The 15,597-nt window shown below is 35.9% G+C and overlaps 2 protein-coding genes across 2 annotated transcripts; one reads left to right on the top strand and one right to left on the bottom strand.

Moving 5' to 3' along the window:
• Positions 1–383: 383 nt before the first annotated feature.
• On the top strand, positions 384–7,871 carry LOC112590900 (bromodomain-containing protein 4). Its single transcript, XM_025334500.1, has 3 exons — positions 384–1,038; positions 1,786–2,304; positions 6,170–7,871. Exons 1-3 carry the CDS (start codon positions 914–916, stop codon positions 7,026–7,028), a joined length of 1,503 nt encoding a protein of 500 aa, XP_025190285.1. The 5' UTR covers positions 384–913; the 3' UTR covers positions 7,029–7,871.
• LOC112590901 lies at positions 7,863–15,162 on the bottom strand. Its single transcript, XM_025334501.1, has 3 exons — positions 14,549–15,162; positions 13,588–13,726; positions 7,863–8,445 (listed from the first exon to the last, which is right to left on the bottom strand). Exons 1-3 carry the CDS (start codon positions 14,814–14,816, stop codon positions 8,274–8,276), a joined length of 579 nt encoding a protein of 192 aa, XP_025190286.1. The 5' UTR covers positions 14,817–15,162; the 3' UTR covers positions 7,863–8,273.
• Between the last annotated feature and the right edge of the window lie 435 nt (positions 15,163–15,597).

The raw sequence follows: 15,597 nt of genomic DNA, 5'->3' as shown, positions 1-15,597 counted from the left end.
TATATATATCATATACATAGTGCAATTATAACTGTACGCCGTTCGTTCTCCGGGAAAAAAACGTAAACATAACTAGACGGAGTTAGGAGCTACTATAATAATATTCGGAGAACAAAAGAAATGTAAAACACGATCGACGATAATCGATTGGAAACGCTATGCGAATAGGCATAATAATATAGGTATAATATTATTGTACACTTGTATACGTTTTCCCTGTGGGCACGCGTGTCGTTGCGTTTGACTATGTCGTTCGACACTATCGCATACGATTTGTAAGCAATCAGTCAGTATTAATATACCCACTCGACTGCAATAAATTATTATTACCGTTCGTCGTTATAAACACTATCGTGTGTGGTGTTTCGCTCGCGGTTTTTTTGCCGGCGATCGTCGCGGAGTCATTGTTCGAAATTGTAGCGCGTTATGCGTCGCGTGATTAAAAAAATCGAGGGTGTACGATAATATCATAATAAACACATTTTAATTGTTACACTCTGCGCGTTCGTGCGTTTGCCGTAGTACAACTATCATTACTACTATTATTATTATTATTATTACTGTTAAACATGTTTGTTTTCTCGTCGGCCCGTATGATGTCACTTTAATTGTTGTGAAAGTTCACTACGCGAAATCCGCCACCGCCACCGTGCCGATCGCGGGTTTACCGGCATCGCGTTCGCGTGCAGGCGGCGGTCGAGTGGGTGACGCAGGAGCGTAGGCGAGTGCTTATTTTTACAATTTTTTTCGCGGCACCGGACCGACCTCCGACGTCTCGGTCGACCACACCAGTTTTAGCACTCTTCGCCGACCGACCACTGGACGATTCGACAGGTGTCTGTGAATTTATTATCGTTTGACTTTGCGAAAGCAGCGAAAATCAGAAGAAAAAAAAGTAAAAAAAACTACAGACATGCAACAATCAGCGATGGCGGCGGTCTTGAGGTGTGTCGTTCTGCTATGGTGTTGCGGCGGATTTGCGGTGGCTTTGTCGTCGGACAATCAAAACACCACCAGAGGAGTGGACGAGTTTTTGACGTGAGTACTTAAAATAGTTCAATACGTGACTGTTAATATAAAAATAAATTAAGCTATCAATATCGTAAAAATTTTTCCTATACCGCATCGAAAATCATAATCGACTTGATTTATTATGAAAAAAATTAACCTTTTACTAAACATCTTATACTTAATGAGATATGAATTTTTTTTTTTGTGTTATTATTTAATGACACCTATTTGTGGTGACAATCTGTATTTATTTTCAGTGGATGAAATTAAATTTATTTCCCTGATATAAATTTAATGCTCATATAACATCGTAATCGATTTATAGAATATTTCTTAATACCATGGGCCGCTGGTATCGAATATTCGACGTGATATCGACATCGTGTCAATAATAATTAAAGCTGTATACATTAGTTAAATATATTATAAAAATTGAAAGTGATTATACGATTTTTTTGTTTCTTTAAATCTGGAGAGACTTATTGTAAAATAACAATTTTAATAGTAAAAAAAAAAAAAATATATTAACAGACATTTTAAGTATGCATGACCGGTTAAATGTTTATAACTATACCTAAATAATTCTAAGAATATTATGTACATTCTAAAACTCCTGCTTAACAGAACATGAAAATAAAACGGAAATAAATTTAAGACTTGATGGTATAATAATGTTAGGAGTGTTTCTATTTTCTCGGAAAAACTAGTATGATAATTTATGATTATTGCATGTGTTTATCTTATACGATGGTTGTTTTACATTTTCCGTGGCAGGTCCTTGACGCAAATGATCAGAACCGTTTTGAACACCGATGCCAGGTATTCGGGAGTGTTCGGTGACGAATCTCAGTCAGTTTCTGGTCGGCCCAACCGTCCGCCCGCAGATTACTTCGAAACCGGCCGACCACCCTTTCTGGAGCGACCCCATGAAGGTAGGCCGTATCCTCCGCCGTACCCAGAAAATGGTAGACCGTACCCTCCACCGTATTTAGAAAACGGTAGACCGTACCCCCCACCGTATCCAGAAAATGGTGGATCGTACCCCCCGCCATTCCGCCCCTACGGACTCCGTCCTGGTCCAGGCGCGGCGGCGGTTGATTACCTACAGCAGAACTCCATCGTGCAGGCACTGAGTTCCATATCACAACATGATGACCTGAGATGCGTTCCCAGACTTCTGTGCGAAGTATCGTCCGGCACCAGGCCTGGTTATAACCAGCAATATGGTTACTACCAGCAGCAACAGCAACAGCAGTCTTCAATACCATTCCTCACCAAAGACGCTTTGATCACGTGAGTGGTGTACACAAACACACGATTATTTATATATTATATACATATAAGTTTATTTTGAGTTATTATTTATAGCCATTTACGCTTGTCGCAGTGTCATTATTTTATCATATAATATATTATGGGTTTGCGTACAATTGCGTTTAAAATAAATATAATATATTATAGCGTTATAGTCGTATATCAGTTGTCGCCTTGTTCGTTTTTTTTTTTGTCAATAAATCTATGCGGCCGATTGGTGGCCCGTCCAGATAAGAAATGAAAAAGTGTCTTTGACGCGCAGAGACGTGCTTTTTACGCCTTTCTGTGGGTACACAAACACTCCGGCGGCGATGAGACGTGGGGTACGCGAAACGTAAACATTTCGCTTTGCGAGGCTTAAATCGAAATTAACTTGTTTTTTTCTTTAACCCACCCGCCCGCTGAACGCTTATTTATTGCAACGTGATTTACTGCTGGTTAACCGAAAAAACGTATACCGCCACCAAACGACGTGTGCGTCATAAACATTTTTTCGCCGACAGATTAACGACGTCTCCGCCGCCTCCGCGATATGATTCCCCTCGGGAACCCTTTCAATGCGCAGATCACTTCCGGAAAATATATTAACTACAGTCGTGTCGAGTCGACTCGGGCATACCGCTACAGAGGCGAGTGATGATAATCGTAACCCCGTCTCCGCATCGATATATTACTATATGATGGTCGATAAACGATATGTTATTGCTTTGATAACTGTACATGTATAAAGTTCAAACGTCACCGTGTTATTAGTATACTTAATATTAAAATACATACCGGAAAGTTGTTTCCGGTAATATGCACGCGGTAATCGCTACATGGACGAGTAGTTACTATAACTTCGGTAACATCAGTCGTTTTAATCACATCATAAACTGTATAATAGTAATATTATAATATACAGTATCTTATAAGGGGTGAGTAAACAACAGAGACTTTTAGGCGTCATGAAAATTTTAGTTTTTTCACGAGTTATTTCGCAAAAACAAATTTAACGATAACATACGTGAGTTGCATTATATGAGTACAGTGAAACCCTCTAGATATCGGACAATTTAGTCATTGAAATTTTACCATTGTTCAGAACGCTTAGCTTGTAGAAAGTTAATAGTTTAAAAAATGTTTAACTAATAACAATTATTCATAAAAACAAGAAAAAAAGTACCCTATTATCCTGAAGTAGAAGTTTCACTGTATTTATTTTATCAGTTACGGTGGGTCTTTAACGAGTAACAATTAAGTTAAACTGTGAATTAGACATATAGCGAGTTAATTTTTATCTATTGAGTTAAGAGTCAATAAAAATCACTATACGCCATTCACTGACTTACAGACTTAAATATTAGGACGAAAATTCATCTTATCGAACCCGAAGCTTAGAAAATTATCTTTGCTTAGACGTACAATTTTTTAGACATTTTAATTTTTAAGCAAAATATGAAAAATTTTTATTTGTGATACCTATTAAACATACGCATACCTTGCTCAAAAAAGAAACTTTTAAGTTAATGTTTTAATGAATTGGTTTTACTTAACTTGAAAATTTGATGTGTCTTACGTCATAGATAGAGTATTGTCCTCTTAAGATCATTCATGGTGCTTAAGTATCCTTGTAGAGAAATATTTTGAATCTAAGTATAGCTCCTTTATTTATACAATTTTGATGTTCTTGAAAAAATTTTCATTCGTTTTTACATTAGACAAAAAGTTATAGACTCGCGATGGCATTTCGATGTTTACTGTGTCCATTTTTTTTACACATAAAGGAATAGCCTGTATTCCCAATTCTTTACCTATATTTTTGGTGTCTATACGCGTATATCTATGTAAGAACCTGAGCGCTATATGGATTATAATCGTCTGCACTGCTACAATATTCGGTTACAGGTTGTAGAACTTAATATTGTTGTAATACACACACGTCACACACATGGTATTATATTATAATACGCACTCTATTGTCGAGCACTACGGTTGTGCGTGACAAAATAATAATATATTTTATAATTATTGCGTTATGCGCTACAATGTTTTGTAAACACTAAAAGTGAGTGTATAAGCCCATACGATGTTATAATAATAACAACAACAAAAGCAGCATCGGTAATATTTTATTATATTGTAACGAATGTTTTCCTCTCCCGAGGCCGTCGCCGCCGTTTATACCTACGCGTTAACAATTATAATATATTATACAAATCTGCTTGGGTTTAAAGAACCGCGTGGGCCGCCCGCGAAATCGAACTATGTCGATATTATGCGATAGTAATAGTGCACATTATTGTTATGTTATATTATAGGTGATAGTTGTCGAACTTGATTGGATTTGCATATTTTGCGTTAAATGGCGAATCGACGACCCCACCCCCTTCCTCCCCTCATCAATAGTATTATTGTCTCTCTCTTGAGGACTTTTACCCGATGCGCGTACATTATGACTATTTTGAATACATCACACCCCACACACAAACAGGTGGTCGACTTTCGCAGTTATTCAGACTTTCCAAACGCGTACCTCGCGTCTACCGATATATACCTATCGAACATCGTCCCACCGGTAATCGAAATCGGGACCGCAAAATCGCGACACATCACGTTACGTCGTTGCGATTTATTTTTGATTCCTATATTAATAATTACATTATAACTGTTTTTAAACTCGTTTAATATGACGTGCTACAGAATACATTAGAGTGCACGTAAACTTGATTATATAATATTATATACGTTTTGACGGTCGGAAGTCATTAACAGATTTTAAACATGTTAATGTTTTTTTTTTTTTTTTCATTAGTCAGAATTATCCTGCATACTGATAAAATCGTTGACTTTAAACTCGTTAACTTCTGGTATCTTTTTAGATCAAAAACTCTTTATTGACTAACAGTAATTTTTCACTAGATATTAAAACAAAGAAAAATAGTAATTACTTTCAAAATTTCATTGAAATTTAATTGCTCAACATTTCAGTTTTTTCAATCACTGAGTTTGTGTTTTCGCAGCAGATGAATATATTAATATTTCGTTAAAATGTGTATATTTTATTTTACCTACGCAGAAATTTAAATATTTTATATAACTTTTAAAAAATCGATATACAAAATAATATTATAAATATAATATAACTTAAATGTGGAGTTTTCAAAAGGGTATCTTAAAGAACATTCCAATTTAATAATATAAGTTTAAAAAAAGACGTTTCAATTTTTTATGCGCATTTAATATAATTTGTTTATTTTCAGATGGACGTTATTTTAAAAATATTAAAAAAAAAAAAAAAATGATTAAGCTATTAGTAAAAATTGACTAGCAAATTAAATAGGTTAAGTTTTTGTATGCATAAGGATAATAGTTATGTACACATTAATAATATTTTGTTACTTAAATACAGAGTAATATATAAAATAAAAATTTGGACTAACTGTAGATTTTTAAAAAATAAACTAATTTTAAATTGTATTAAAGTTGTTACTACTGCAGTAATAGGATATTATGGATTATCACAAAAAAATCTAATTGAATGTGATTCAACTTAGTAAATTTCCAACAATAATTATTATTCACAAATATCAATAACCTATTCTACACTAACTTGACAAAAATGTATACTTACTATTTTATTTTTGAAATGTAGAGTATACCGGATTAAAATAGTATTTTATATTAAAACAAATTTTTATTTTATGAGCTCGCTAAAATATTAAACTGTTACATGTTTTATAGTCATTATACTAATTTTAGTTTATTAATGATTACCTACATGATGTATTGTTGTAAGTACACGACAATAAATTATGCCAATAATGAAATAATATTATAATTTTTTATGTTGCGTCACTTTCAGATTACTGACCGTGTTGAACTTCGTGGACGATTCCCCGCTACTCATGTTCGGCCGAGCCGCGTTATTGGGATACAATGCCCGGGGAGATCCCAGGTATTGTACTACTGCGTATCCCACCTGTCCTAGGGACCCTGACCAGCTGATCAACTATCTGAACAACCATAACGGCGGTTTCTTCCGATTCTTCAACCAACAACTACCACAGTATGCTCCCCAGTACGCCGTTCATCAACAGCCTCCGTATCCACTACGTCCTCCATACCCAGTACAGTCTCTGTACTCGCAAAGACCTCCGTACTTACAACGGCCTCCGTACCTAGGACAGCAACAGAACTACGCCCCTCAATACCCGACATCACAACAACATTTTGGCAATGGGTACAAGTCTCGAGTCGATCATCAACAGAATCCTAGAATACTGAGCGGGTCGCCGGACCAGTACTTTGACGTTCCTTCGGTTCACGATTTAGAACTGGACGGTCAAAGGCTGACGCCGATGAAGTTTCCATCAGCGATCGATCACGGTGGTGCTTCAAATTCGGTCTCGCAGTTTGCGTTCCCGTCTGACCACAACGGTGTGGGAAATGGAAACCGGCAGTCGAAAAGAATCAAAATGATTTTCCCCGACAGAACCGGCACGGGTGGTCTCCGAGCTGACGTGGACAAGTACGGCAACTACAAGGGCGTGTACTATGCTGAAGGTGCGATCAAGTTCGTCGACGACGGTACCGCAAACGGCGGTCGACCGTCCACTATCAGACTTCCACAGCGGCGGCCGGTCGATGACTTTAGCGTGTTTGGTAATCGGTTGCCCTACGAAAGACGACTCAAGCTTAAGTTCCCCAGAAATTCTGAGTGATGCGATGATAGAGGTAGTTCAATAGCGGTATACGTGGTACATCGGTGAGATAATTTAAACCCATCCCCTTTTTGCCAACAGTTCACCCCTATTTAATATTTATAAAAAAAAATATTTATTCAAGTATATAATATACGTAATGAACAATTTTTAAGGAAAATTATATACTACAACAAAAATACGTGAAACACGTCAGTAAATTTTTGGACTCGTTTATAACATATTTAGGATAATGGACGTGACATCCGTATCGCTTGTAAAATATGTAGGTATAGATGCGCATTTGAATAATAATATTATTATGCGTAGTAAATTACTTACCTATTTTTCTTTACCGGTAAAAGCTACACTTTTTATCCGCACACGTCTCATATGTTATAATAATTTATTTAAGTAGGTATATATATATTATAAGTAAACTGTTAGATCGTTTTGTATTTACGTTATAGACCCTTTCAATTATATAATAATATGTTATCACTGTTATCAGTTATCGTGTATACTGTATAATATACGACAATGTGTTGTTACAAATTTTTCTTTGTACATGTTTTATTATCATTATTATTATTTACATTATCATGCAGAACACTAGTGTACATACAATCCTTAACTTATATTAACTATTGATACGTATACAATAATAATACCTTTGTTACATATTTATGAACATTTTTTTTTTGTAATTTTTTTATTTATTTAAATATAATATTAAGTTAAATACATAAAATAGATGTGTATTATAGGTAACTGATATACTGCCTACAGTTTACAATATTATCATACTTAGAGGCTTGATTGAGGTAACTTATTAATAACTTATATGATGCACATAATGATCACTATTTTAATGTTTTAATAATATATGTATAACAATTAGTTGTTATTGATGTAAAATAATATTATCATGCTAAGAAAATATCATATAGTCATTTTCTATGCGCGGTCAGTTGGCGTAACCGATATTGTACCTAACCTAACGTACACGTGACTGATGTAAGTGTGATGTATTCCAAAATCGCGAGGGGGCGAAAACTCGTTTATTTTATTTACGTACAACGGGCGGCACGGACGTTAAAACAAGTCAAAAGTCATAGCCGGTAGTGCGCTATCATCGCCAACTGCCTACGTTTGTCAGAACATATAGCGGTTAAAGTTATATGATTTTATAACGATATTATTATCACAGTGCATCGGTTTAAGGACTAGACTGTAGTAGCTGCGTGGACGTCACATAGTTTGTGTTTACAAGATCTTCACTTTCTTCATCATTTGCATCACCTGCAGTCCGGGAAACGGACATCCGGGATAGAAGTTGTGACATCCTGTGTTGTCTATGCCGTTGATGAGTTGTCCCATGTGCGCGGCGAAATGATATTTGGACGTAACTTCGGCCGTTGTGGAAATGGTCGTTTCTCTGTACCAGAACATAATAATATAATAATAAGTTATCAAGATTTATATGCTAAATAAAAGTTGATACATAATAAAACATATTTTTTGTGTTGATTAAATGCAGGATTTATAAATATTTTCAATTTTGTTATACGTATAAACGTGGATTGCTGAAATGTACTCTCTGCCTAAACCATAATGTTTAAATTGCACTTGAGTTCAAATAAAAAGAGAGCGTTCGAATTCTACTCGGGTTAAAAGTGGGTAATATTCTAATTATTGCTCTTGACCAGATCAATCAATGATGTTATTACACGACTTTCTGACTTAAGAATAACATAACACGAGAAATTGTAATTAAATTGTAATAATTGTGTATAATGCTTTTTAAATGAGATTATTTATTAATTTTTTAAAAAAAATATTTCATTTTTATATTAGTATATTTAAATTTTAGCAGTATGTATAATAATAATAATAATAATAATAAAAATAATAACCTTTAGCTATTAAAAATACAAATTATTCTTTTTAATATCGGCTGGTATTCGGTGATTAAGTCATGTACAAGTGTCGAGTATTATATTAGTATCGGAACGAGTGCAATTGATCGTTAATCTTTTTCTATTCTGAGTGAAATTTGATAAAAAACAGTACAATTTAACCTTACTGAATAAATTATTACAGTTGTAATTGACACAAAAACAGAACATCGATCCGTCAAAGCTGATGTTTTGCTGTTGGCATCTTAAGTATATAGGTCAAGTTAAGGATATATTACGTTCAAATTATGGTCAACGCTTACTTAGTCCGACCAGAATATCGAGGCGAACGTGTCGTGGTTCAATTATTATCGCACAGACCGTACATAAATAATAACAACAATACAAGCTAGCGCAAACAAAATTAGAATCACAATTTTGTAGTTTTTCGTATTAATATTATCGGCAATGAAAATCTTTATCGCACATCGCTGTGTAATAAATATAGTAAATATATATAAAAAAAAAAAACGATAAAAAAGTCAAATCACTTGAAATCGTCGGCATTCGTGAAAGGAAGATAATAATAATACGAAATGCGAATTTAAAAACTTGATTTTATTTGTCCCGGTGAGGGAAAAATATAATAATAATAATATGTATACGTAATATATATATGAAAACGTGACGTTTAATTTTGCCGAGCGAAAAATTACGATTCCAATCTCTCTCCATCCCTCTTTCTCTCTCACTGTTTCTCTATCTCTCTGTATACGTACGCGACGATTCTTTCTTCGCCATCAAATCCCCAAAGGATTTTTCAAGCTCAGTTCGCCATGTTATAAGGGTCTTCAGCCCCGCCGTAGATGAAAAATAATAATAATAATCATCTTTTGAATATTCACAAAAGGAGGAAGCGGGCAAACGCGGTTCCCGCCGGCAACGACAATTTTCCTCGTATTATTATTATTGGCCCGCTGGAGATCAGTGCGCGCGATCGGTGACACGAATTATTATTAGTATTTTTTTTCCTTTTTTTTTTTGTGGCGCCAAACCCCCAGTTAGAAAAAAATCATTTTTTTTTAGTCCAAACCGGAGGTCTCGGAGATTAAATAGGGGAACCGCGTGTAAATCACTTCGACACCGGAAAACAAAACAAAAAAATTATTTACGCGTGAATGTAATATCTATCGTATACAGTGACAATATTTTTTCGACGTTAAAAATTGGTACCAGAGTAAATTTTGTAAATTATTTAAGAAGAATCATAGAATCATATTTTATTATAATCTATCATAATAAGTATAGGTACTAATGTACTATCGTAATAATTGTTATTGTTGTTGTCGTGATCATCATACAAGCTAGTTTCTCACGTGACCATTTATATGTATATTACTCTTATATGAGCAATACGATTGCGGTGACCGAGAGTTTGTGATTTATGTATTGAAGACGAATGCGCTGCGAGATGAACGATCGTATGGAGCAAACAAACTATCCGTACCCACCGATTTCGTCACTATAGTCGTCGAGTGGCCCGCGAACCGAATGGCAGCGAGGTCGACTACTATTGCAGCGGTGGCATATATTAAATAGGTCAACTACCATCAAGAAGGTACGTTTTTAAAAACTACAAATATCACAATTTGAACAGCAAAACTAGTTGTTATTGTAAAAATAGACATGATCCACCGCACAGGGTGTATCTCACTCTGTACGTATATGTATATCATATACGCCCAGAATAGCTATAGGAAAACGTCTACAGCGTCGGTGTATCGATATTCGATAACCATAACATATAATAATATTACATTTTTGATTTGTCCATTACGTAAAACATTATTGTATTTTTATGACATCAGATACCACCCCCGCAGCCCAGCGAATATCGTTTGACGCAGTTTTTTGTACATATAGCACGGTAGTGTGTTGTATTGCATAGTCTCTCGCGGTAATGATTATTCGATTGACAAACATCTGACGCGTATGTTATTTTTCGATGTGTTATAACGTGCGTCTACGATATGTTTTGACGCGCGTGCGCTCGTTACGCTCCGAACACAAAAATATTAACATAATAAAAAAATAAATACTTTTTAACGCCGACGGGAGAGGTGCAACCGTATACAATGTGTATATTATAAACATTATCACATTATGCACTTCAAATTTACATATACGAGAAAATACGCAACAAATCATTTTCATACGAATACGAACAATTATTGTTGTTGTCGTTATTATATTTTGATACATATACAACACACACATATATATATATATATATATATATCGTACGTATACACTGAGCGTAGTGTGCTTTGCCATGAGAGATTTATCACTTAATTTTTTTTCACCATTTTATCCCTCTCCAAGTCGTAAATAACGCACACGCATATACATGTAAATAGTTTCTCAGCTCAGCACCCGTAGCGATTTATGATTTTTTCGATCGTCTGACAGTGTTTTTTCCTAACTATTTCTGGTACACGATTTCCCTCAACAGATTCCGTTTTTCACGTCGGCGAAATCTCCAGACCGCGTTTTTTTTTTTTTTTTACCGGTTTCGTCCACGACGAGCAATGAGCATACGTAGGTACGTTGTATGTACGCGTATCGTTAAAAAAATCGCGCGAACAAAAATTCAAACCATCCGTGAATGATATAATACGTTGTGCTCGAATTAGTAAAATTCACTCAAAATTTCATGAAAATATTTCAACTTCTACACGGAATTAATGAACAATTTGTTAAAAACCTATTAAACGTTAAAAGTTTTGGCCCAAGTACAAGACCAAAACATAACAGTTAAATCTAAAGCTAGGCAAAGTGGGTATTACTCTGCTGTACGTTAGGTGTCAAAGGGACTACTGCAATGATTGTGTTAAATTTGAATTCAATGATAACATATCACTGTAGGTAGATGGAAAATGATTCTAAATTTCAAAGACGTTCTGTTAGCCTATATATCATTAAGTATATTTCATGATATGTTATTATTTTGTAATCAATCTATTTAAGTAATGCATTTTACTATTAATATTATGATAAGTAATATGTTGTTTAAATGAAAACAATGAATTTATTAGATTATTGGTAATTATTCATTATAATCGTATATTAAATTTATAGCATACTATTAGTATATTATTGTTATTAACTTTTGACTTTTTGAGTAAATATTACTATCATCTTATCATAAAACAGTGTGAATAGGTTCATAGTATAAATAGATAATATTTTAAAATTAGTCTATATATAGGTATTGAAAATATAATTGCATATAATTAAATTCATAATACACGTAATAGTTTAAAGCTAAACAAATTATATTTTTGAACTATAAAAAAATAATTAACATTGTTATTACCAGTTCAAATATTATGTAATTTTATTAACATTAAAACTTCAAATATTTATGAGAAATAATTGTGATTGTATATAGATATCTTGAAATATTTTAGTTTCAAACTACTACTTAGGACTTTAGGAGCCACATTGTATCAAACCTCAGCTATAAAAGTTGAAGATTTTATTAATTTTATACGAAGAAAAACTTATTCAATTTGTACATTTTTATAATTTTAACGATTTAATTTAAACAATTTATACTTAAAATGCATAAAAAAAAAATTGTGCTTTTTATTTGTTTAAAATTGTATTTTTATATTATTTATATAGATATAAGAGAGGTCTTACGTGAGATTTTGAATTAAATTTTTAAGAATTTCGACTCACTGATAATTTCCTTTATCGTCATTAAAAGAAAATAATTCAAAATTTAAAATGTCTACAAATAACTCAAAAATAGTCAAAATTATATTTTAAAATATGCTTTAATAAAAATAAACATTCATTGGAAATTTCAAGTATCCAAGATTATTTATTTTTTAATTTCACTAAAAAAACAAAACGGATTTTGTCATAAACTGGTACCTATTTCGTTTTTCGTACTTATTTATTTATTTTTTTAAAAAATTCCTGTTTTTCCTAAATTGTTTGTTTTTCACAATTATACAACAAAATGTTAGGTATATTTTAGTAAAAAATGGATCTAATTTACTACCCAAAAGCACTCTGAAAGTTGAATATCGAAGTACATTTTGTAAAAAAAAACCACACACATGAAATATCATACGTAGGTACATTCGCTGCGCAACACACATGTAAAATCAATACACCGCTCCACTCAGAATCTAAAAGTTTAAAAAATTTATCCAATAATATGGTACTTAATAATGGGCATTGTAGAAAAACGTAACGAAATGTAATATAAATAATATAATACATTATCACCCGTCATACGCATATCACCGACTGCGGTTTGCAGTTGGACGGATGAAAAAAATGACGGAAACATTATAATAACACGATGTCTCCGTTTTTATTGTGTCGCTGTACAGTGCATTACAATTGTCGACTCGAGCTGCAGTGAAATCGAAAGTGCCCAAACGAATAATTCGATGTTATTATCGTTATTTTGCCGATTGCGCGTAACTCCGGCAGACGATTTTCCCCTTTAGACGTTTGCAACGTAATGAAAACCTCACCACGAGGATCACGATTGCATCGTATACATCGACACGCGTATTATTATTGCCAAGCACGACGGTATACCGCGGTATCGTGTAGCTGGTATAATACCCATGATGTGTAAATAGTTTAATAATACCTACCTAATGAGCGACAACAGGTATCTTTCGGATTCGGTGAGCGAGTCTCGGTTCGTGGACGCCGTCAGCTCGCAAATGAGTTTCGGCAAACACGATTCCTTGATGGTGTTGACCAATTTCATTCGAGCCGAATACGATTTGGCTGTGAATAAAAAAAAAAAAAAAAACAACATTAATTAAGTCCGTTTATCGCAGCGCGGGCAGTTTCTCATTGCAAAACACCACGCGGACACAAAAAAACGTCGTAACAACCGGCGTGCGTACGAATGAAAGTAAAACCAACCGGTATTTTGTTTTTTTATTACCGTTGTACAAACGTACGCCGTAATACCTATACAATATTATAATTATTTTGCGCACGCGCGTGTGTATGTGTGTGTTTAGCGAGTAATATATTATATCAATAAATGCATAAGCGGTATTTTAATGGACATGAATAACGTAATATATTACATATTGTTTTAACGTTGATACAACTGTTGCACAATAACGCGGGAAGTTTTAATCTCGGAAAATAAAATATTCTCTTGCAGCCTGATGTTGGAAAATGTAAAACGCGATATAATTTGAAATCGAACATTATTCTGTTTTATGTGCGTCGCGAATCACGAAACCCGCGTCCGGAGGTGACGGTTAGTGGTGGTGAGGGGGGGCGAGCGCCGCCCGCCGAAGGATGATCATTGGGCCGCGGAAAAGATTCGTTGCACCGGAGAGATTATAATGTAGTTCAGAGATAACGTGTACGGAAAAAGAAGTGGAAGAACCTTAAAACCGCGGCTGCCCGCAGGCGGATTACCTACAAGGCCTCCTATGATTTAATGTTATAAGCGTTTAAAAGTCGTACGAGGCCGCCGAGCCGTACACGACGGAGCACCGACGTCCGACGGTGACCTTGAATTATTGATGTATCATAATTGTCGTTTTATACTTCGTATATAACTATCGCTTCGGAACGATTGCTCACCGAACGTTTCCATGTCTGGATCGTCGTCCGGACCCGAGCCAATGCCATAGAGGCCCGCCGCCGTCGCCGTCTTTGCCGGCCGCGCGTTCGCTTCTCTCGCCGACTTTTCCGGTGACTGCTGTCGGTTCCGCTGCGGCTGCTGATGGCTGTGCTGTTTCCCACCGTATCCGGCTTCCTCGAACATGTGCTTGACCATGCCGGCCAGGTCGCCGGTCAACAGGAAGAACAACACTATGAGTACGGCGAATCGGGCCAATCCCGAGTCCATGGCGCCCTAAGCAGCCTCTGTTACGGTGCGCGTTATTTGCGTGCGACAACGGTCAATCAGCGTCGGCGTTTTTGGCAGGCGGTGTGATCCGAGCGCATGGCGCACCTCGGCAGTGACAAGGATCGCCCGGACGGCTGAACGAAAGAATGTGTGGCGTAGCAGTGGTCCTTCGCAGGAGAACAGTTGCGCTGTTGTATAATACACGGCGACGGACCTCTGGGAGGAAACCGGAGTGAAATCGAAAGCGAGAAGAAACCGAAATCGGACCGCCGTGTAACGAAACGATAATATAATCGTTGTTTAGACGCTGACGAGACTGTGGCGAGCCGGTGTGCATCGGATATTGCGCTCGCGAACGTTGTCGGCGGCTGCGGCGGCGGCACGACCGGCGACCGGCGTCCTTCGGATCCCCTCCACTGCCGCACCGCCACCTCACACCCATCCGGCCCGGCGTTTGGCCTACATATTATTATTATTATTATCATTTTTATTATTATTACGTTGTTATCGCGTGCCGCCGAGTTTGCGACTTCCCCCTCCCGTGAACGCCCCCACACCGTCACCCGAGGAAGTACCGACTGGCGACTATACGGGTGGAACGAGTGAAAGTCGAGTTTGAGAAAAAAAAAAAATAAATACAAAGACCGAAATCGCAGCGTTATACCTCTTACCGCATCCGATGAGTATCCGTCGCGGGGCTCCCACCGGTAGCTGTGTGTGTGCGTGTGTGTGTGTGTGTACGACTTGACAACACTGCAACCGGCCGTTCGGATAATAATAA

The sequence above is a fragment of the Melanaphis sacchari genome, unplaced genomic scaffold (genome assembly GCF_002803265.2).
Source record: "Melanaphis sacchari strain LSU unplaced genomic scaffold, SCAv2.0 Contig122_pilon_pilon, whole genome shotgun sequence".
In the NCBI taxonomy this organism is placed as follows: Eukaryota; Metazoa; Arthropoda; class Insecta; order Hemiptera; family Aphididae; genus Melanaphis; species Melanaphis sacchari.
The sequence above is the reverse complement of the archived record's forward strand: the minus strand, read 5'-3'. Positions and strand labels throughout refer to the sequence as shown.

Excerpts from the sequence above, each read along its gene's own strand:
- LOC112590900 (XM_025334500.1), top strand. The coding sequence starts at position 914 with ATGCAACAATCAGCGATGGCGGCGGTCTTGAGGTGTGTCGTTCTGCTA. Across the intron at positions 1,039-1,785 it reads GGAGTGGACGAGTTTTTGAC|GTCCTTGACGCAAATGATCA; the intron begins GTGAGTACTTAA and ends TTTCCGTGGCAG. Across the intron at positions 2,305-6,169 it reads ACCAAAGACGCTTTGATCAC|ATTACTGACCGTGTTGAACT; the intron begins GTGAGTGGTGTA and ends CGTCACTTTCAG.
- LOC112590901 (XM_025334501.1), bottom strand. The coding sequence starts at position 14,816 with ATGGACTCGGGATTGGCCCGATTCGCCGTACTCATAGTGTTGTTCTTC. Across the intron at positions 13,727-14,548 it reads TCCAGACATGGAAACGTTCG|CCAAATCGTATTCGGCTCGA; the intron begins GTGAGCAATCGT and ends TTTTATTCACAG. Across the intron at positions 8,446-13,587 it reads TACCTGTTGTCGCTCATTAG|AGAAACGACCATTTCCACAA; the intron begins GTAGGTATTATT and ends GTTCTGGTACAG.